This window comes from Neofelis nebulosa, chromosome 1 (assembly GCF_028018385.1).
Source record: "Neofelis nebulosa isolate mNeoNeb1 chromosome 1, mNeoNeb1.pri, whole genome shotgun sequence".
In the NCBI taxonomy this organism is placed as follows: Eukaryota; Metazoa; Chordata; class Mammalia; order Carnivora; family Felidae; genus Neofelis; species Neofelis nebulosa.
In genome coordinates, this window is record NC_080782.1 from 127923790 (window position 1) to 127947163 (window position 23374).

Consider the following 23374-nt stretch of genomic DNA (forward strand, 5'->3'; position numbering starts at 1 on the left):
TCTATAAAATATTATTCAAAACTGGGGCATCTGGGTGGCTCAGTCAGTTAGGTGTACGACTTTGGATTTCAGCTCACGTCATGATCTCAGGGTCTGTGAGTTCGAGCCCTGAGTCAGGCTCTGCGCTGACAGGGTGGGACCTGCTTGGGATTCTCTCTCTGTCTCTCTCTGGCCCTCCCCCGCTCATATGCATGTGTGTGCTCTCTCTCTCTCTCAAAAATAAACAAACTTAAAAAAATATTATTCAGTTTTCCCCTTGGAAAAGGAAAATCTTGGGCCTCCTGGTCTCAAGAAACCTGAGGTACAAGTCAGCGCTGGACATCTGGAATCAGAAGGGCCTGGCTCCCGCCACAGGAAGGGAAGCCAGTGAGCGTGTGGTTTAGTGGCCTCTCGTTTGGCTTTGACAATGGACGGGTCACCCTGTTTTCACAGGACTTCTCCTTCCTGTGACTCCAAATTCCTTAGAATTTCTCCAGAGAGGTTACACAAAATCGGGTCTCTCTCCAGTAACACTGCACGAGGTGGCAGGGTTAAGTGTAGGTGACGCACGACACTTGAGGTGTGGTGGTGTGAGATGAGGAGGGAGGAGGCAACGCTGAGCCAAAAGCAATGATCAGGCCTCCCGCCCGATGGGCTGGCGTCAGGACCGTGGCCACGGTGCCCGGGCCTGGGCAGGCTTCGAGCCGTTCGTTCGTGGGAGTCCCTGGCGGGTGTGGCTCCAGGCCCTGCCCCGGGGCGGGGGGCACTTACACTCTCCCTCCTGTACACCGTGCGGATGCAGCTGATGGTGTCCCCGTAGTTGACGCCGGCCTGCAGGCGAGTCTGCGGAGAGATGCAGTGACGTGAGGGCCCAGGCCGGGATCATTCACATCCCCGCTGCCCCAGAGACGCTGACCTTGTGGCGCCGGGGCCCGGAGAGGGGAAGGCCCTGCCCCAAGTGACCTGGCCGGTGAGGAGGGCTGGGTTTCTGTCCGCACCAGGCCTGTGCTCTGTCCTCTACCCTCACCGCCTCCCTCAATGTCCCATTCAGACCTTGCTGAACACAGCGTAAGTCTTCCTGGTCTGAGAGAAGAACAAAGGCCCGTTTGTTGTTCCAAAGTGACGCCTGAATGATCAACATGTGATCCCTGTCTCTTGACTACAAAAACTAATCCGTGGCCCTGCTCTGTCTGCTGTCCACACTCTGCTATCCTCAGTCCGCAGAGCGACTTGTCCTTCTCACCCCCTGGAACCCCCGCATCTCCCCGCTGGAGGATGGGCTGGTCTCCCCACTGGCCTGCTGCTTCCCTCCCACCCCTTCACCTGCATCTGCACAGCAGTCACGCTGTTCTCTTCCAACCACAGTGAATCGCACCACTGCCATTCAAAGTTCACTGGTGGCTTCCCAGCAAACCTAGAGTAAACCCCACCCTCTCTGCCAGTGCCCAGGAGGCCTGGGACAGCCTGCCTCTCACCCTTGCATGTCATTTTCTCCATGCCCCTGCCATCTGTGCCCACCACGTGGCATGTCCCCAAGTCCTTAGAATGTCCCTTTCCCCCTTCCCCTCCCTGCCTGAAATTTCTATCAGCCTTTCCTTCCCCCCAGAAGGCTCTTCCTCCAGCTCCTGCTCATCTTTTCGGTCTGAACTTAAATGTTGCAATGGTGTCCTTTCTCTGTTTAATTATGGCTTATTTGGGCTCCCTCTCTATGGCAGGGTCGTCTCATATTTCCCTCCTGTCCCCAAGCTGAGCATGGCCCTAACACGAGTCCCCTTTGCACTGGATGAAGGAGGGGCTGGAGGGGAAGATGTGGTGTCCTGTGATGGAGGCTGGCTCTGGTGATCAGGGGCATGAGTTGACCGTCACAGAGGGTTTGAGGAAGCCCACAAAAGGGCCAGGGCACCCCCCCTTGAAACTGGTAAGAAGGAGCCCTGAGAACCACAGAAGGAATGATCTGGACCCTGCCCCCTAGAATCCAGGGTCCAGGGACCACGAAGACCCACGGGGCAGACTAATACTCTACACTAACAGCCTGAGCTCAGTCTGTAGACAAGTAGCAGAAACTTAGGCAGAACACACATCATAAAAGTGACGGCCTCTGAGGGGAAAATCATGGGTGATGTTTTTCTGCACTGAACTGCATTTCATTTTCCAACTTTCCTACGATAGACAGGCGTTACTTTCACTATTTTTAGCTTACATAATTTAAAAACAATTTTCAGTGTACAGCTCATGTGGGAATACATTTTCTTAATAAAAAAATTCCAACATTCTCCCTCTGCACCCCCCCTCTGAGCTAATAACCATGGCTAACAGCACGGCTAAGAGCTCGACATTCATCACAACAGTGTTAGAAACCCAGCTGGCCACAGGCAATCTGTAGCACTCTTACAGGTACGATACACAAATGGTATCCTATGTTTCATAAAGATTGCTTTCATAATCAGAGAAATGTATCGATGGACTCACTCAACCAGTATTATTGAACGCTTGTTTTATAACAGTCACTGATTTACTCTCAGGAAATTCAGCGGTAGAGAAAACAAACTTACTGGCCTCCTGGAACTTATACCCAAGTGGGGATGGAAAAAACAGCCAATAAAAGGTAATTCCCAATCAAATATATATGCCAGATGATGACAGGTGCCATGGAGAAAAAGAGACCCAGGGTCAAGAGTGTGGGCTGGTTGAAGGAAATGCAATATTAAGTCAGGTGGAGGTGAAGACACCCCGGAAGGTGTAGCAAGATGAGAACAGGGCATTCATGGTCTTCCCATTAAGCAGACCCACAGAGGTCTACCTGGGGGTGGGGTATCCCCAACCAGGATGAGAACGTAGGCAAGGGGAGGTGGGCACGGGCCTCTTTCTCGTCCCCATTTAAGACTGGCATAAAGAGGCCGAATGCCCTCTCCCACTGGCCCCAGCGCTGACAGGGATGCCCCTGGGTACCGAATCCACAAAAAGGTTGAGTCCCCGAGAAGAATCAAGTTCCACTGAAAAACTCACGGGCTCGAGTCACTCAAGCAAACCGTACATGAGGAAACTCAACTCAAGAGTCAAACCCAGATCACAGAATAGTTTCAAAACCATGGAGCGATGGTCTCCCTGCCACGCTGAGCGCCTGAGGAGGCCGCCCCTGTGGCCAGCAGCACAGTGCACCATCATAACAGGTGCCTGTATTCAGTGTAGGACAACTGCACTCCTGGGGAAACATGGGGCATCCTACAGAACTTCTCTCACGGAACCCCACAAACACTAGGCAGCATGGATACTATCCCCTTTCACAGATGGACAAAGCTGTCTTCCTCTATTCGCTTCCTGTTGCCACTGTAACGAATTATGACAAACGTAGCGGCTTACAACAATGCCTACTTGCTCTCCCATAGTTCACTAGCTGGTCTAAAGGCAGCTGAGCCCTGATTAGCAAACCCTGGTAAGTCACACTGCATCAGGCATATACCCCAAATGCCCCAGGTGTGCCGAGAGCCAGGTGAGAATCCAGATCCCAGCTCCACGGCCAGCAAGCAGCCACGGGCTGGCTCTCATACTTGGGTGAGGTAGCCAAGGGCAGGGGAAGGAGCCTGACTAGGTCCTTTTAGCTGGGCTCTTCCAAGGGCAAGCCCTGGGACCTCGGACAAGTCACAACGCACTCCCGACATCCCAGCAGGGGTGTTCATCAGGATGCGAAAGTCTCACTCATTACTCCAGCCTCGGTGCCACGGCAACAATCTTCACGACAGCCCTGCCGGGAGATGCTCTTTGCCCATTTTTCAGATGAGAAAAGTAAGGCGTGGGGAGGGTAATGGCTGTACCCTGGGCACGGGAGAATAGGTGGGGAGGCAGAGACTGTCTTCCAGGTAATTTAGACTCTGAGCCTCTTGCCTGGACCTTTCTCAGAAACTTCAGAGAAAACATCAGCCAGAAGAAAGGAAGGAAGGCTCCTTGTTCTGAGGAGTTACGAGGGCCCCGGGCCACATCCCCGGATGGCATGCAAGGCCAGCCATGCAAGCTGGCATCACCAGGCTGGTGTGCTGAGTGAAGAGGTTCTCAGGCTGGGCAGAGACTGGATTTGATGTATCAGGAAGGGGCAAAGTGGAGAGGAGGACAGCTCCACCTTTTCAGGTGGCCAGACTTGCCTGTGTGGGGAGGGCATGCCTCCAACAAGCTCCACCAGCCCCTGGTCACGCTGGGGGTAAGGGAAGGACACTCTCCCCGGGAGACACAATGGTTGCCTGTGCCAGGAATGTAGCCGGAAGGCCTAGAGGGGCAGGGATTGGACATGTTTTGTCTCCTACTGATGCCTTGCTATCCCCATACTGCCTGCAAAAACAAGTGTCTAGTAGGTGTTTGATGTATGAGCAAAAGACAGGACCATAGGGGGATACAAGGAGCTAGGAAATATCTTCAATTATTCAAGACAAATGGGCTGACGCCCCGTCAAGAAGAGAGCAGGCTGGGGCTCTGACCTAAGAGGGGCACACTGTCCCAAAGGGAGGAAGATGGGGAGAAAAGAGACTGTAGCAGCCGGCTGGGAAGGGCCTGAACAGCTCCTCTTTGTGCACAATCCAGCCAGAGCTTTAGACATGAATGTTCAATTCAGGGGTGAGAAGGCACTATTCGTGACCATGCTCTTAGGGTAAGGCTCTGAGTCCTGGGGACAAGTGGCAAGGATGGGGGTCACTCACCTCACTCTTCAATGCTTTAATCTGTTGTCTGACCTAAGGCAAGCCCCTTCCCCTTTCGGGCTAGCTTCTATATCTGTAGAACAAGGAGCATGGATGATCCCAATGTCAGATGGCTCTACTGAGTCCTCACACTCCATGCACTACATCACCTTACAATAGTTGCCAACCCCAGCCCAAATCCACAGTCCTAACATGATACTGAAGGCTTCCAAAGATTAAGCGCTGACCCACCTTTCCTGGACTCTGATCCTATAGGTGCTTTCAGAAACCTGATGCATCAGCAACACTGGCCACGCTTTTCCCAGGCGTGGCCCCCAGGCAGTGTCCCCATCTCCGCCTCTGCCCGCACTGCTTTCCATGCCTAGAACATCTTTTCTAATCACCTAAAACCCAACCTTACATTTTGGACTCCGAGGCCACTTCACATCTGAAGCCTTTCCCAGTTTCTTAGTTCCACAGAGACTAAGGGGATACTCACCATTGCCTTGGCCCCCTCCCCCACAGCCCATGAGAACCTCAAGGCAGAAATGGAACATTCACAAAAACAAAATCACTGCCAAGTAATGAGAGGAGAAGGATGATCCAAACCAGTCTTCTTGGCGCCCCACCCCCCCTGGGCTGGCACACAGAATCTTCCCTGGGCTGGAGACTGTCTTGGGATCAGAAACAGCAGATGCATTCCTGGAGGCAGACTCACTCCAGGCCCCCTTCCAAGAGGTAATGGCAAACGTGGTTGAAGTACCTTGACCGTGTCCAGAGGGTGACCGACAATGACGCTGGCTGCACCTGTAGATCAAAGAAAAGGACCTCGTCACTCAGCCCCTGGGCTTCTCACCTGCGCGGGCTGCCTCTTGGGATAAGACCGGGGCTCAGGCACTCACATTCGAGAAACGAGCACCCCAAAAAAGGACAGTGAGGGTGCTGGGAAAACTGGATACCCGCATGCCAAAAAATGAAGTTAGACCTCCTACCTCATACCATACACAAAAAATGAACTCAAAATAGACCAAAGACCTAAATGGAAGTACTAAAACTATAAAAATCTATAAAAAAAACTATAAAAATCATTTACAAAATGCAGGAGGAAATCTTTACGACCTTAGATGGGCAACAGATTCTCAGGACACTAAAAACACAAATAACAAAATAAAAAATGAGGTGGGTATCGTAAGAATTAAAAACTTTTGTGCAGCAAAGGACACTATCAAGAAAGTGGAGACAACCTACGGACTGGGAAGAAATATCTGCAAATCATATATGTGATAAGGCTCTAGTATCCAGAATTTATAAAGAATACTTACAACTAAAAAAAAAAAAGAAAGGATTTTTTTTAAGGGCAAAAGATTTGAATAGGCATTTCTCCAAAGAAAATACAAAATATACAAACGGCCAACATGTAAATGAAAAGATGCCTAACATCACAAGTCATGAGGGAAATGCAAATCAACATCACAGTGAGAGACAGTCCCCCTTGCCACCTACTAGGATGGCCCTAATTTTTTTTCTTTTTTTAAGGAAAATAAGAAGGGTTGGCGAGGATATGGAGGACTGGAATTCTTGTACGTTGCTGGTGGAGATGCAAAATGGTGCAGCCACTGTGGAAACAGCGTGTCGTTTCCTCAAGAACTTAAACAAAGAATTATCACATGGCCCAGCAATTCCACTCCTAGATAGATACCTAAAAGAACTACAACAGGCCCTGAGACATGTCCATGAACATATGTGAGCACAGCAGCACTATTCATGATGACCAAATGGTGGAAACAGCCCAAATGCCCATCGGGGGTGAGTGGGCCAATAAAATGCGGTAAATCCATAAAATGAATGTTGTTAGACATAAATAGAAATGTAGGGCCGATGCTCGCCGTCACGTGGATGAATGCTGAAGATGTGATGCTGAGTGCAGGAGGCCAGACACAGAAGGTCACGTATCATCTGACTCCGTTTACGTGGATTATCCCGAATAGGCAAATCCACAGAGACAGAAAGTGGACAAGTGGTTGTCAGGGTCTGGAGAGAGGGGAGATAGGAATGACTTGTTGGGTCCAGAGACTTCCTTGGGCGTGAGGAACATCTGGAACTAGACCAGAGGGAGCTGTTGTACAACACTGTGACCATACGAAATGCCAGTGAATCGGGCACCTTTAAATGGTTAATTCTACGTTATGTGAATGTCACCTCAAATAAAAAGGGGAGGGTGTGAGGAGAAAACCCAGAAACTTTTCGGTTACCTGAAAGGTTACTTCATCTTTTCGATACCTCACTTTTAGCACGTGTAGGTGGGAGTAGCATCAGCACCTGCCTCACAGTTCCATTGTAAGAATGAAGAGAGGTAATGATTGTAAAGTACCAGCAGAGAGAGATGCGGGGGCACCTGGGTGGCTCAATCGGTTAAACGTCTGATTTTGGCCCAGGTCATGATCTCACAGTTCTTGAGTTCGAGCCCCGCGTTGGGCTCTGTGCTGACAGCTTGGAGCCTGGAGCCTGCTTCAGATCCTGTGTCTCCTTCTCTCTCTGCCCCTTCCCCCGCTCATGCTCTGTCTCTCTCTCTCTCTCTCTCTCACTCTCTCTCTCAAAAATAAACATTAAAAAATTAAAAAAAAAGAGAGAGAGATGCTGCCACTATCCAGTTTTGTTTTGTTTTGTTTTAAAGAAGGCCTCTCCTTTAAAGGATACTCTCGATTTCTCTTCTCACAGAAAAATGCCAATTGACACACATAATCACAAGGCTTGCAGTTTCAGAGGGAAGCAAGGCTGCCCCGAGGCCACACAGATGAAGACGCCCTTATAGAAGCTGGTGACTGTGAGGTTGAAATGGGAACCAATCCTCTATGACAAATTCCCCGTCACCCAGATGAGGAAGTTTCTCTGCTAGCAGCCGTGATTTCATCAGGTAAAACAGTGCTGGAATACTAGATGGGTACAGGGGCAGAGGAAGCAGCTAACACCAGAACAGGTGTACCCTTGGTCTAGAACCTCCAGATCCCTCTCAGCCCCTCCTTCCCACAGAAGTGGGCAGAGGCAGAAAGGTGACAGCGGGAAGTTCACTCTACAGGAACCCCTCCCAGCAGGGGAAGAAAGGACCTCTGGTCCCAGACTCCAGTTGTTTCCTCCCTAGTGAGTGCAGCCTTCACTACAGGTGTCTCTTGGCCCAGGGAAGCAGACCCAGAGCCCATCTTGGACCTGTGTCTCCCTGCTCATTCATTAGCCCACCCACCTGAAAGCAGGAAATACAAGATAAGAAACAAGACAATCAGGCCAGTGGTTTCCAGACCCGAGGACCTCACAGACCAGTGAAACTTCAAACAAAATGTAAAGGATACGATGGTGAGATTTTATTATGCAAGTTCATTAAGAAAGAAAATAGGTACAGATGAGTACAGGGGTTAAGACGGCCTGGCATCAGACTCTCTGCTCATGCCAGACACATGGCCTTGGAGAAGTCACTGGATGCCCCTTTGTTCCCATTTCCTTGTCTGTAAAATGAGGATCTGTACGATGAGGATGTAAAACCTCACTGGGGTTATAAAGAAATATATAAATAGATAGAAGACCAGACATTGTATGATTCAATTTATATAAGATGCCAAGAAAAGGCTAACTTATACAGCCAGAAAGGAATTTCACGGCTGCCCAGAGGGAGGGGATGGAATTTAACTGTAAACGGGCATGAAGGATCTCACAGGGAAGAAAATGGGCTAAAACAAATTTATGGTAAATGGCTGCACCACTGGTAAAGTCGCTAAAAATTACTGAATTACATACTTGAAATGAGTGTATATTAGGATATGTAAAATAACCTCAAGAAAGTTGTTTTAATATTTGTTTACTATTTATTTATTTATTTATTTATTTATTTATTTATGTTGATAGAGAGCATGCATGTGGGTGAAGGGCAGAGGGAGAGGGGGAGGGGGGGGGAGAGGGAGAGAGGGAGGGGGAGAGGGAGAGAGAGAGAGAAACAAAGAATATCTCAAACAGGCTCCATACTCAGCATGGAGCTGGACGTGGGGCTTGACATGGGCTCCATGAGGGGCTCAACCCCATGACCCTGGGATCATGACCTGAGCCAAAATCAAGAGTCAGACACTTAACTGAGTCACCCAGGTGCCCCACAGTGAAGTTGTTTTAAAAATACATGCGTGTGGGGAGTACCTGGGTGGCTCAGTCAGTTGAACGACTCTTCATTTCACTTCGGTCATGATCTCACAGTTTGTGAGTTCGAGCCCCTCATGCGGCTCAGAGCTGACAGCGCAGAGCCTGCTTGGGATTCTCTCTCTCGCCTCTTTTCTGACCCTCCCCCACTAGCAATTGCTCTCTGTCTCCCTAAATAAATAAATAAATAACAACTTTGAAAAATACATGTGAGGGCCCCTGCACTGAGCAACCGACTCTTGATTTTAGCTCAGTCAGGACGTGATCTTGCAATCATGAGACTGAGCCCGACTTTGGGCTCCACACTGGGTATGGACTGTGGTTGGATTCTCCCTCTCCTTCTCTCTCCGCCCCTCCCCAGCTCACACACTCTCTCTCTCTCTCTCAAAATAAATAAATATTAAAAAATACATGTGGCACTTAAACAGCCTCTGCTACCTACTAAGTATTCAGTTATTACACTCTCCTCACTTCACAGAAGCGAGAAAGCCCCCAGAGCAAAACACAAGAAATGTTAACAACAAGAAAGTAAGGACCATCGCAGAATAAAGGACCATCCACTGCTTACTGCGTGACTTGGGGAAGGCCCCTGAGTCATCACAGACCTAGAGCTACTCTGACAGCCTCACCCTCTAGGGCATTTCTCAAACCCAGCCAGGGGCAGCCCTCCTGAAGTTGGTCTGGCTACTTAAGTGGACAGCCTTAATCAGGGAAGGCTCTCCCTCAGGGTGGGTGATGGTTGGCCAAAGGGGTGGCTCAGTAGGTTAAGCATCTGACTCAGTTTTGGCTCATGGTCTCAGAGGTTCAGGAGTTCTAGCTGGGCATCTGGCTTGCAGAGCCTGCTTGGGATTCTGTCTCCCTCTCACTCTGCCCCTCACTCGCTCTCTTTTGAAATAAACTTTAAAAACATTAAAGAAAAAAAAAAAAGAAGAGGGCCTGGATATGGCCAATGAGCCTCTGGGTACAGCCTCCCAACCCCCCCTCGCCCCCCCATGGTAAAGTTAGGACACGGTGGTCTCAGTCTGACTCAAGACAGCCTGTACAAAAAACCTGCTTTTGGTAGAAGGAAAGACCTCTGCTCATGACAGGGAGAAGCAGGGGCCCTGCAGCCACCTGTGGGTGGACAGAGGTGGGAGGGGCCACCAGAATGGGACAGAAGGGGGGGCGGGAATACTATCTGGTCTGTGGCTCTCGTTTCATTTTCATTTTCCTACAAATCTCCTGGTCTTCTCCATTTCCAAAACTCTTGGTGGGACACAAACATGCTAATTATAGCCTCTGCCTCAGTCCCTCAGGTTTTTAGTTTTGTTTTGGATTCTGTCTTTGGGCAGCGGCTGCATTTGCCAGCACCCCTTTTCTGATGATCCTCTCAGATGGGGCCAAAAGAAAGCTAATACTTAACAAAAAGGCAAGTCCTTCTCAAACCCTCCCCAAACCTGGTCAGTAGCTGAGAAAAGAGGAGAACTAAATCTACTGGAAAGAGAAGATCAGAGAAGTAAGGAAATCAATGCAACTCTCGCCCACGCAAGCCCATCCCAGGTCCAGCAAACAGCGGCTCCAGCAGCCGCTCAAAGGGACGACCTCGTCCAAGAGTGCTGGGAGGAGAGACCGGACAGCCCACAAAGGCTGAAAACGGGAAGGGTTCCTCCTATCTGGCAACGGGCACCTGCCGCCAGGGGCTGGGCTCCCAGACCGCCGGCACGCTTCAGCCAGCGCTCCTCCTGGGAACCGCCGGATCGCGAAGCCAGGCGCCCTCCCGCGCCGGGAGCAATCGCCACCCTCACCCACAAGCTCTTGCAGTCAGGACCCCAACCTCAGGCACACACACCGAGTCTCCGAAGGGTGTGTGCGCGCTCGGACTCTCCATTGGCTGTCGGCTTCGACGGCCGGTTTAATCGTTACCGGAGCCGCTTGGGCGGGTCCTCACTTTGAGGCAAAGCCGCAGCTCGGAGAGTAGCTGCGAGGCTGGCGGGGGTCAGCCCCGGCAACAGGCGAGGCACCGCGAGCACAGCGAGGCCAGCGGCGGAGGGGCGCTCGGGCAGCAGGCGGCGCGCACGCTGCGCGCCAAGCGGAGGCGCACCGGCGCGGAGCCCCCAGACCCCAGCACCGTGTGTGAGCTCGGCCGGCTCTCTCTCCTTCTCCCTGGCCCGGGCGTCTCCCACAAGCACACTCACCTCCTGGGTGGGGGTGGGGGTGGGGGGGCTCCCTCCCATCCAGGGCCGGGCTCACCTCCGATCCAGCCCGCCGCGAAGTCCTCCAGCTGGAAGCTGCCCATGGCCACAGTAGCGGCGCCTCGCGCTCCCGCAGCCGGGTGGGTGCCCAGTGAGAGTCCGCGGGGCGTACCACCCGCCGGCCCGCGCTCGGGGGAGGAGGTGGGAGACTCGGGCGCGCCGTAGGTCCTACTTCGAGTCCCGTCTCCGAGCACAAGACCCGCGGGGCGCCAGCGCTCACCTCTCCAAGGACCCGTGGCCGCTGCTAGCACGCCCCCAGCGGACCTTAAAGGCGCCGCACCTCGCCCGTCCGGGACGCTGGGGCCCGCGCGGGGCGTTCCCTTAGCCCGCCCTTCTCCCGCGCCCACTCCTTGCCACCACACATCCTCGGCGCCTTGAGGCTCAGATGCCCGCCCCCGCCTCGCTCACTCCTCCGAGACACTGCAAGTGGTGTCCGGGACAGTTTGGCAGGACTCATTACAAGAGGTAGAAAGGCCTTATCCAAGGTCGGGAAGTATTTGATTACAAACACCAAGACCTGAGATAGGATTGTTTACCTGTGAGGACACATCCTCTTTCCAAAAGAGCACAGAAAGAATTCTAACGGAATGAGCGGCTTTCAGCTGGGCCACAAGTTCTTAGTTGTGATGATCTGATTGGAAGCCAGAGACAGTTTCACTAGACACAGGACACACGATTTTCCATGCCCGTTTTAGAGGTTAGGGACTCTTTCTCGACACACCCTCCACACCTCTCTGCCTAGCCCCAGCTTGCAGAACCCCATCTATCCATGAGTAACAAATAGTGTGTGGAAAGCACTTAGCCCCAGGCTAGGTTCCAAGTCAGCTCTAAATAAACATTAGCTATGAGGATGTCTTCAGGCCAGGGTCTGTGCGTGGAAGGAGGGGGGTGCTTTATGCGTGGTCCTGCTTCCCCCTCATAGCAGCTGTGAGCAGGCATTACTATCACCCCCAGTGAGGGTCAGCTTTGTATCAACTTGGCTGGGTGGGCAACAGCACCCCGTGATTCAATCAAACATTAATGGACCGCGAAGGTATTTTTGTAGGTATGGTTAACACCTAAAACCAGCTGATTTTAAGTAAGGGAGTTTATCCTTGATAATCTGGGTGGCTTCCACCCAAACTGTTGAAAAGCCTTACAAGCAAAATGGAGGGGTGCCTGGCTGGCTCAGTTGGAACAGCATACAACTCTCGATCTCAGGGTTGTGAGTTGGGTGTAGAGATTACTTACAAATACAATCTTTTTAAAAAATGTTTATTTTTGAGAGAGAGAGAGAGAGAATCCTGGAGGGGGAGGGATAGAGAGGGGATAGAGAGCCTGATGCAGGGCTTGAACTGAGGAACCATGAGATCCTGACCAGAGCCAGAGTCAGACTTTTAACCGACTGAGCCACCCAGGTGCCCCCAATGTTTTTGTTTGCTTTTTGTTTTGTCTCGTTTTGTTTTTAAAGAACAAAATGGAGGCATCCGTGAGGAAAAGGAAATTTCACCTGTAGAATGCAATGTCAGCTCCTAAGCATTCCCAACCTTCCGGCCTGTGCTCCAGATTTCAGATTTTCCCAGCTAGACCCCACGCTTACCTAATATATATGTCTCCTGCTGATTGTTTCTCTGGTAGACCCCTCTGTTCACCTGACACAATCTTGACAGTACAGATTCCAATCAGCTGCGGGCTTTCTCTTCCCCCTCCCAGCCTCAGCGGGTGATGCTTATTGTCACACAGCCAGGTCCCACTCAGCATCCTGGGCCCAAGCAAGACCTGGGGATTCAGGGTCATGTCTAATTTCGAGCTCTCCAGGGGCCCAGCTCCCTCCAGCCCCAGGTTCAGCCTACACTTTCCACCCTGGGCTCCCAGGAAGGCAGAGGGGTAGTCCTCTCTTCCTCAGGTATCCTCTTTGCAGCGAGGCCCTGAACCCAGCAGGGACCCAGCTTGGCCTGGCTGTGTGGAGAGGCTTCTTTTGGTGAACTGGGAGTTCCTGATCCCCTTCCAAGAAGGAAGATGATTCGATGCTAATGCCCGGCAGGAACCCAACCTTGGCACCCAAAATGGTGAGGGGATGGTCTAGAAGAAGGGGGCTCTGCTGGGCCTGCTCTTCTCCCACCAGCACATCCACGTCACGTCACCCAGGCCTCCTTCTTCCCAAGCAAGACAAAGTCTGACCACTGAGGCTTGATCCTAAGGGCCAAGAGGCTGCTGAGGAGTTGGGGCTGACCATCAGCACTGCCCTACCTACCGGGCCTGCGATGTATGCCGGGACATTAGAATAAATGAAAGGTCTCCAAAGAATGGCCCTTTTTTTACCGTCACTATTGAGCAAGTCAACAGGTCGAAAGACCCACTCTCTTGGAGGACCACCTACGGGGTGCTAAGGCGGACTGTCATTCCTTGGTCCCGTGTCAGCACAAACTGGCAGGCAGTGGCTCCGGCAGCTCTGGGACAGCCGCCTGAGTCCCGAAATCCGCTGCTTTGCACTGTTCATGAATGCGGCAGGAGGGAAGGAGTAGACTCCTTTCCAGAAGAAACCACAGTCCATGTTCCATTCCCAAATGTATGTCACAGGTCTGCCCATGAGGCACACCGACTGACAGGCAGGGGGAGGACCCAGGTCCAGTGGCAGTCAATGGCCAGGCCTGGAGAATCCCAGACCACCAGGCTGTGGGATCCGGCCTGCCACTTACACCTGGCTTCCCTGCTCTGGAGCATTTGCCATGTCGCCACGCACATGTGTCTTCTGCCCTCGGGAGAGAGCAGGTACAGAAACTAAGGCACAGACAGATCAGCTTCCTGGGTTGCCAGGGCAAGAAAAACACCCCTCACTTCCTTGCTCCCTCAACTCCTTCCTGGAAGGTAGCCCCGAGGAGCATTTCCCACTGCAGTGGGGGTGGGGGGGGGTGCACACGGGATGGGCTGCTAACGTTTGACAGCCACCACTTCCCACCTCTCATCTGCCCTTTCAGGTAAGGACTTGCCTGAGGACCCACTATGTGCCAGCCTCTGTTCTTGGGAGCTGTAAGAGAGGAGACACTTTGTCTGAGCTGCCACATGGAGGTGGCTGTGGGAGCACTGTGTGGCAGGCAGGGCTCAGGGAAGGCCCCCAGGCCTCGAGTCTCCCAGCTGCCCTTGAGTCCATCCAGCCCACGGCTCCAGCTCCTCAACTCTCCCTCGGCCAAGCCCTCGCTCCCCACCTGCCGAGCCAAGCGGAGCAGCACAGACCTGAGCCGGCTGCTCCAGTCAGTCTGATGATCTGTGGCCGTGGCCCTGACTCCTGCTCTCTCGCCTCCTGGAAGCCCATCCCCCCACTGCTCAGCTGTTCTCCCCTTCTCTGCTGCCCTGTTCTCACTCCTTGGTGCTTCCTCCCCGGTGCTTCCATGAGGGGGGGAGGGGAGAGGGGGGAGGCCAGGAAACCAGCACTCATCTCCCACTCAGACCTCACTTCTGAGCCTGCCTATCTTTACTCAACACCTCCACTTGGGTGACCCCACAGCATTTCCCATGTGACACATCCCTGATGACCGTTTTAACTCCCCAAGCATGCCTTACTCCGTGTCCCCACCCAGCCAGTCACCCAGGCCGGATCCTGGATGCTGTCTGCGATTCCTTTCTCTCCCTGGGCCCCATCCCAACAGCCATCTCCTCCATGGCTCTGACGTGCAGCCCTTTCTGACGTCTCTGCCTGGATCATGGTGACAGAGGCCCTCTGCCCCGTCCCGTCTACCCTCCAGCTGTACCTGCTGCAGCAGTCCTGCACTGGCCTCAGATAATGGGAGCTCTCGGGTCCCTTCCCTGATTCTGACGGGAAAGGAAGGAGCACACGGTGATTTCCCAGCTGCTATTTGAGCTTCTCGTTGACAGTTCTTTGAGAAAGTCTACTCAGAGCATGTTCAGACTGTATTTGGCCCAGCGTCTATTCAATGTGACTCCAAGTCAAGAAAAGAGGTGTAGGGCTGTGAAGTGGGGCCAAGCAGCCACTGGGAGGCTGGGCGGCCTGGGCTCTGCTTCTGGTGCTGCCGCTGCACCTTGGGCAAGTCCAGGCCTCAATTTCCCCCTCTGTCTTTTGGAGAGAGAGTGCAGATGAGTTCCCTCTTAGGTGGTGTCCAAAAGGTCTGAAATTTCTGGGCCACAGCACCACCAGCTATTCGTGTCTTGTCAAGATGTGCCAGCAGAGGGCGCTGCTGTACAGCACTTGGGACTCCCAGGAGGCGGGGGAAAAACCGCTTGGCTGCCCCAGTGGGGAGAGTTTTCTGGTCCGGTTTCCTCTGCCCTGGGCTGGCAGAGTATGCACTTGGGCACTGAAAGAGGTGCAGACCTGGGAGACTCAGAGGAGTCTGAGGGTGTCAGAGGGGACTGGTGAGGACCCAGCGGAGGATTTTTGGAGTTGACTGTAATTGGAGGGAGAATGCCTCAGTAAAGAGAGGGGACAGCCCCAGTCTCTTCACCTGCCTTGATTCATCAAGACCTCAAATATACCACGGTCTTTTTTTTTTTTAACCAGGGCTCTAAGCTGGCCCAGTACCATACGCTCCACCTACACCATCTCATCGTATTCTGTGAAGAAATTCCGCATTTATAGGTGAGAAGAGTACAGCTCAGAGAGGTTAAGCAGTTTCCCCAAAGCCACACAGGCAATGAATGGAGGATTATGCACTTGGTGTAGGACTCCAGGACCAGCTCTTAACCAAGGTGCTGCCTCTTGGCCAAGACTCAGAAAGTGGAGGTGACTTTTCCCAAAGCCCTTGCTCCCATCCCTGCCCTGGCCCCTCTGTATAAATGTCCTAACCTCTGTGCTTCACTTTCCCCACCATCAATAAGCTGGTATTAACATTTGCCAATGACACTCATATTCTCAGGGCTTCTGGAGCAGATGCCATGGTCATCAAGGGGAGTACCCTGGGGTACCCTCCATCCATTCCTTCCTGACAGACTCCCATGGGCCTTGCTGGCTCTGTGCTCATCTGAGAGGAAGGAAAGCCTGGCTCTCCTTGACCTTTTCTTCTCAACTGATGGACGCACGTGGGCTGGTGCTGAGGAGAAGTGGAGGCCAGGCAGGTCAAGGGACCAGTAGATCTAGACTGGAGGAGTTTCTGTAGGAGGAAAGGGACATTGTGGGGGGGGGGGGGGAGGATCCAGTACAGCAGTTGAGATCACATCCCAAAGCCCCTGTGGAGCACCTACCATGAGCCAGCCTGCTGGGGGTGCAGAGGGCGTGAGACGCTGATAGCAGAGACAAGTTTGTATTGAAGATGTCTACCTGCTCCGCCATGGGCAGGTCTCCCCCATAATGTGTTCTTCAAGCATCAGTTGCAGGACCCTGAGGGGAGGCCAGAAAATCCCATACCCTGCCTCACCTGAAAAGAAAACAGGCCAGTAGGGACAGGGGAAAGTCTTGAGGGCAGACCCAGAAGCCTCGGGAAGGAGGTGACATTTGGGCCGGTCCTAAAAAGATGAACTGGGTTTTGACCCATGAAGGTAGTAGAGAAGGACAGGTGGCCAGAAGGAAGAGGCTGGACAATGTCAAGCGGGGAAAGCAGGATGCCTGGAAGATGCTCCTTGCTGTGGGAGGGGAGACTGAGGCTGGGAGTCTGATGGCAGGCCAGCAAAGTAACTGTGGGCAGTCCTCAGTCTTCATGCTGCCCTGCAAGTGGACACAGGACCCGTCCTGCAGCCATCTGCCTGCACCTCACTGAGACAAACTCCCCGGGCCCACGCCGAGGCAGGCTTTAGCTCCTTGCAAACCAGCTTGAGCTGTGGTCTCCTTCCCCGCAGCTGCCTGGGCAGTTCACTGTTACCCCAGCACGTGTGACCTGAACGCCCTCTGTGTGAGAACGGGGGCCAGGACCGGGGACTGGGGGGAGGGACAGGCAGGAATTAGAGCTACTTTCCACCTCCAGGGACAGTACAGGTCTTCCCACTTGCTGTGAGTCACCTTCAGGAAAGACACAGGGTATGACAAACCCCCCAGCTCTGAACCCACCCAAATCCCACTGTTCTGTGCTCCAGGGTCCCTGTGTACATGGCAAAGAGCACACTTCCTGTTGTTGAGGTAGGAGAGATTTTAAAGGACTCCAAAGAACTCTCAATTTTGTACAAAGTACAAAGGAAAAATTTAAAAGAGCAAAATCCCCAAACCATATGGATTAGATTTTCTCCAAAATAGAGATTTGCAAAGTGACAAAAGCTCTGGCCAGGGAGAAGGCTCAGGAGAACCAGACTTAAATGAGGTACAAGCCCACTTGGGGCGGGGGCAGAAGGGAAGTCACCCACTGCCCCCAAGCCTGCGTGGTTCTGCTGTAGCCGACGTCCTGTGACGTCAGCCGGCTACCTCTCCACCGCAGGGCTCCTGCCTGCCAAGCCGCCCCTTCTCCTCCTGTGCACCAGCCGCGGTGAATGAGCTCTCCCTGTGAATCACCAGAATTTGGCTATCTTGTTTTAGACCATTATGGCAGCCAGTCTCCAACAGGGCCCCCCAGACTTACCATCCATGCCTTTGTGAGGTCTCTTTCCACACTGAATTGCAGCTAATCTGCGTGACCAACAGAGTATGACAACGGTGAGATGTGACTCTTGAGGCTAAGTTGTAACTGTCATGACAGCTTTTGTCTCAGTCTCTAGGGTCACTGGGGAAGCCAGTCACAATGCTGTGAGGCTCTCCCCAAACAACCAGCACCAACCTGGCAGCCGAGGCAGTGAGCAGGCAGAGCCTTCAGCCCATCAAGCCCTCAGATGACCAAGCCCTGCCCAAGACCCTGACCACAACTTCATGAGAAACCCCAGGCCACAACGGCCCAGTCAAGCTGCTCCCCGATTCCTGACCCTCACAACAGTGAGAAAATGCGTGTACGTCGTTATTTTAAACCACTATGTTTTGAGATGACTTATTATTACACAGAACTAGAGGTCTACTATAAGCTAATGTAAGCCCACCATTTATTAATGTGTATTATATCTAAGCATAATGGTCAAGACCATGGGGTTTACATTAGATACGTTCAAAGCCTGCCTCTACTGCTTTCTGGCTCTGTAGTCTTCAGTCAGCTGTTTAAGCAACCCGTGCCTAGACATTCTCATCTGTGAAATGGGGGTGCTACTTGTACCTAAATGAAATCATTCTTTTTTTTTTTTTAAGTGTATTTATTTTGAGAGAGAGAGAGAGTGCAAGTGGAGGAGGGGCAGAGAGAGAGAGAATCCCGAGCCGACTCCGAACTGTCAGTGTAGAGCCCAGTGGGAGGCTCGAACTCAGGAACCGTGAGATCATGACCTGAGTTGCCATCAAGAGATGCTTAACCAACCGAGCCACCTAGGCCCCCCTACATGAAATCATTCTTAACTGAAAATCAATGCACGTGAAGTTCTCAGCCCCGTGGCCAGCACAGGGCCAACAATGAAAGTTAGCTCTTATCATTGTTAGGCTTTTGCATCCTGACGTGTGCTCATGCCTGGTCTGTGTCAGCACAGAACAACTCGCAGCTGACACCAGCTGGACCGACCAGAAGCAGACTGCTCTTCCAGATAAGCTCACTCCCTCACCCAGATCCTTCCTGCAAATAGCTCCCTCAAGAAAACTCTCAGTCTTGAACACTGGAGGTTCTCTTCAGCCTGCTAGCCAGTCAGGTTTGTGCATCTCCCCTCAGGACGGTTGGGATTAGAACCTGCAGGGCTCTGGGCCCTGCTGATGCTTGGGAGGCCACGTGTATGGGAAGAGGGAGCCATATGGCCGACCCAGCTTGGGCTGTACGGGGAGAGAGTGGCCCCAGTTTCTAACACACAGCCAGACGCTTCCCCACCCAATCTGTGTCTCTGAGGGCGGTCACAGCCCAGGGATGCCAGCTGGTTGGACCCAGCCATGGGGAATCTAAGAGGGGAAAGACCAGTCACGCCCTCCAAGAACAAAGCCAAGGAGTCCTGCAGCGAGGGCACATATATTTCTTCACCATATTGCCAACCCAGCCCAAAGGGAAGTCATAGGAGTGCCTCAAGAAATACTTAAAAGTGCATTTTAAAAAAGAAACTCTTAGACATAACTGAAGCATGACCAATGATTTCTCTCCCATGGCCTCTCAACTTCACTGTCCTCAGGAGGACTAGGAAGCAGGTGAGGGGCAGCCATCAGGTCACCGGAGAGGGGAGGGAGGAGGGGGGCCATGGAACCAGTGCACCGGGACAGAGTGGCTGTGAATGTGGGTACCGTGGTGCACCAGTCCCAGGAGCGGGTGGGGTGGGTGAGCGCATGCTGTTGTCATAACCACGTGCTGCAGCCTCAGAGCCATCTGCCATGGTGTGGGGTGAGCCTGGAGTCTGGGGTCAGGCTGGGGCACCAGGAAATGGTATCCAGAGAGGCCAGGGAGGGCAAGGCCTCAGTAGATGTGTCATATGCTGCTCCCCCCTACCGCGGCTGCAAAGCATGGGGAGCCAGGGAAGGAAAGGGGGAAGGAGGAAAGGCGATGTGGGGTGGCCTTCACGGTCCTCCATGGCTGGCAGCTGGCTCTTTCCTTGCTGCATCAAGACCCACTGAGGAGGGGTGTGTAGGGAAGGGTTTTAAGTACTCAGGCCCTGAGCCCACACAGCCCTGGCTATGAACCCCAGCTCTGCTGTCTGTGAGCTGTGTGAGCCCAGGCAGGCAACTTACCTTTCTGAGCCTGTTTCTTCATCTGGAGAATGGAGCTGATGCAAGGGTCTACCCCCATGAGGATAGAGAGATGGTCTCTGTAAGGTGCCTAGCACATAGCAAATGCTCACTTAATGCAAAGCTGCACGCATTACTCCAAAGCACCACGTTAGCGCACCAACTCCAATCCTTGTAGTGAAGTGATTTATTTAGTCTCTGGTCTGCATCCCTCAGTTGTTCAGAGGACCCTGGTCCTGCTCCCTTCCTCTGAGCTTGGAACAGGCTACCGCAGAGGAGGACCGTGGGACGGTCTGAGTGCTGGGCCGGGCAGACATCTCCTTGGTGGAGTGCCTTTGGGGGCTACTGCTGTCCCCTTGGCCTCGGGCAGTTTTTCCAGCTAGGAGGCCCGAGGGAGCACCCAGGGCTGTGGGGTCACTCCCTGAGGCTGTGGCTGCGGGGGGCACAGGCTGAGCATCTCCCCTCCAGTCCTCGAGGAAAAGGACTGCTCCTGCCCCAGGCCTGCTCAGTCGGACACTGGTGTGGAGGTACACCCTGGCAGGGCACAGGATCTTCTTGTTGGCCCACCCAAGTAGACTGAGAGGGGATCGACAGGCCTGCCAGCGTTTGGGCTCCTCCTGCCAGCTCCGTGGTTCCTAGGCACCCAGGCAGAGGGGGAGGTAAGGCAGAGTTGTGGTCCCAGGCCAGTTCTGGAACCCTCACCCCCAGCCACGTTCACCTCTTGCAGATGAGCAGGTGCTGGGGCCCAATCTTCAGCAGCTCCAGCTGCTAGTAACTCACACTCCTTCACAAAGTAGCTGCACGAGGCCTGGGCAGCATCCCTGTGGGCTCCTGGCTCCCCAGCGGAGAGACTGGAGGCCCAGGGCTGGCGCGCAGCTCCTCCTCGAGGGTTCTGTAGTAAGGCACGAATCCCGAGGCACCAAGGGCATGGTCCCTGAAGGCAGCATCACTGGAGGCAGGGGCAGTCAGGCCGCTGTCATGGCAGTGCCCCTCTGGGACCAGCAGGATGGGGCAGCAGGGTGGCGAGCGAGAGGACCCAGGGAGGTGGTCTGGGCTTGCCGAGGCAGCCTGTGTGGGAAGGAGACAAGACGGTCAGCTAGGCTCCCAAGTTTGGCTAGAAATCCAGCGCTGGCCTTGTGCCTGCAACACCCCAGCAGCGGTAGGGAAGGAGGCAGGGTGCATGACTACTCTGCAGACTGGAGAACAGTGAGCAATATCATTCAGCCCCCCAGGCCTCCCGGCCGGAAGGAGTGCATCTGGGATCACAATCCACTCATCCCGCCTGCTCCGTCTCTGTGGTCACGGCACGGCCCCCAGCTCTGTGACTGGTAGTGACATGACAGGGCACCGGCTTGGGGTCGGAGCCCAGGTTTGGTCTTGCTACCAAGTCGCTTAACTGCCCTGAGACTCATTTTTCTCCCCCCTGTCATGTGGGAGCAGCAATCAGCCGTCTCTCATCAGACTATTATTAGGACAGGTGAGATGATGTACTTGGAGCATCGGCTGGGGTGCCGAGCGAGTCATAAGGACTACACAGGTGCTTCTGTCGGGGAACACTGGCTAAGCCTGGTGTAATGACCGCGTTACTGTACGTAATTCTCACAACGGCTCCCCCAGTAGCTCCACTATTGCCTCCCTTTGTAAGGACTTTGAAGCTCAAGGGGCTTAAACACATTCCCCGGGGCCACGCCCACTCACAGAGCACGCGCAGCTGACGGTCCTCCTGCAGACACAGCCCACCAGCGCCTCCTTCCTGGTGCATGGGTCTCGGGAGCCCCAGCACGACCTGCCAGGAAGGGCCAGCCTGGGAAAACACTCCTCCTTGGAGCGGTAGAAAGGGAAGAAGCCGCTGGGCGGTTCTGAGTCCTCATGGAATGCTGGATCTCTGACAGTCTGGTCTCCTTCTTGGTCCCTGCAAGCCTCAGGCTGTAGGACCAGCTCCCCCACAGCCAGGAGAGTCCCATAGGTGCGAAAGAAGGGCAGGTACTCTAAGGCCACTGGAGACCCATGGGAGAGGTCAAGGCTGCTGAGGGGCTCACTGCCCCTTGAATGGCTGGCCTGTGGGTGCTGGGACAGGGGCTCTGGGCCGGCCGCCTCCAGGAGGCTCTGGGAAGCCGAGACGCTGGGCTCAGGCTCACAGCTCTTCTGGGATGACTGGAAAGAGAATGGTGTTCCACCTGTTACCGCAGCCCAAAGTCCCCACCCCCTAGCCCCCTCTCCCATTCCTGCTGACACTGGAGGCCAGAGGGGTCTTTCCAAAGCATAAACCTGAGTGTGCTCCCCTCCAGGAGAACCCAGTGGCAGCTGCCAGCCACAGTCAGGTTACCCAAGAGCCTTGGAGGGCCTGGCCCTGCCAGCACCTGCATCCTTCCCCCACGCACATCTGGTTCCACTCTATACACAGGCCTCCTTACCCTTCCTTGGTCACACAAAGCTTGGCCCTGCTTTAGAACCTATGCCCAGATCTGCCCTTCCCCTCTCAGTTCAAAGGAGCTTTCCCAGCCCCTGCCTCCCCCAATCCCTGCACTGACTCCCAATCACTCCAGCCTCACATCTCCCCCTCTGGAACGTTCTTGGTCTGAGTCTGCCTATTCTGGGGTGTGGTGGTCTCGTCTCATTGTGGGCATGTAATATTGATACTTTTCCAACAATGATGGGGCTAATTTGCTGACTCTCAGGCCATCTCATATTCCCTGCACTGTCCAGTCCATCCACACAGACCTCTCAGTCCTTCTCAACTCGCCAAGCAGCCTCCTGCCACAGGCCCTTCACTCATGCTAATGCTCCTGCCTGGAATCTCTTCCTTCTCCTTTATCCTGGTTGACAACTTCAGCTCGTGGCTCCAGGCTCCCATCCTTCCCCGGTTTAGCTGCTTCACTCTGTTGCTGACTCCCACCACCCTGATGCCCCTCATTCAGAGCACCCACACCTCTGCTGTGAAACATTCATCTGCATGGTGACTTGATTAATATCTCTCATCTCTCCAGTTATAAATTCCACTGAGGCTAGGCCCATCTGTCTTCTGTATCCTCAAGGCCTAGAACAGCCTTGGCATATGGCAGATACCAAATATTGGAATAAAGGAAAAAAAGGTGGGAGAGAAGGAGGAAGAAAGAGAATATTAAACTGGGCTTGTCCAGGAGCAAAGTCCTTGCCAGACTCCCTGTCAATAGGAAGGGGAAGGCAGGTCTTGTGGGGAGGCTGGAAAGGGGAATAAGGAATTACTTCCCAGGCCCAAAGTGGGACACAGAAGCCCAGAGCACCCGTCAGTGAAAAAACAACCCATTCTCCACCTTTGCCCATCAGGGTCAGACCCAGAGCCCATGGGTACATGTGGGGTGCAGGGGTACCCCGTGGATTCTGAGTCCCATAGGAAGGACTTAGGGTCTGGCCCTGGCCTTTTTGATCCTTGCTGGGGTCTCTGGGCCTTGCGTTCCCCACCCCAGCCACATGTGTGGTCATGCCTGTCCTAACTCCTTGTGTGCAGCTTGACCACCACTGTCCCTTTTGAAAGTCCTAACCCTTGGTGACGGCCCATGGCCCCACAGACTGTGAGCTCCTGAAGAGCAGGGACCAGACCTCCTCCTCCTCCCCAGACACACCACGGCCCCTCTGCAGGTAGACCACAGGAGCCCCCTCCCAACTTTGCTGGGCCTAGGGAACAAGATGGTGTGGAGGCCCTGCCAGGGTTGGAGGCCAAGCCC

General features: G+C 53.6%; 1 protein-coding gene across 4 annotated transcripts in view; it reads right to left on the reverse strand.

Annotated features, from left to right (window-relative positions):
* Nucleotides 1-23374, reverse strand: part of SLC25A48 (solute carrier family 25 member 48) — a 169501-nt gene that overhangs the window by 32199 nt on the left and 113928 nt on the right. Inside the window, exons 3-5 of one of the 4 annotated variants that reach the window (XM_058736051.1) lie at nt 19674-20738; nt 5362-5450; nt 751-822 (exon numbers count right to left, since the gene is read on the reverse strand). In XM_058736051.1, coding sequence (XP_058592034.1) covers nt 751-822; nt 5362-5450; nt 19674-19731 — 219 coding nt within the window. In that variant the 5' untranslated portion in view covers nt 19732-20738. Of the gene's footprint in view, nt 1-750; nt 823-5361; nt 5451-11048; nt 11444-19673; nt 20739-23374 lie in introns of those variants that run through there. The other 3 variants (XM_058736069.1, XM_058736056.1, XM_058736060.1) reach the window with 3 other exon arrangements.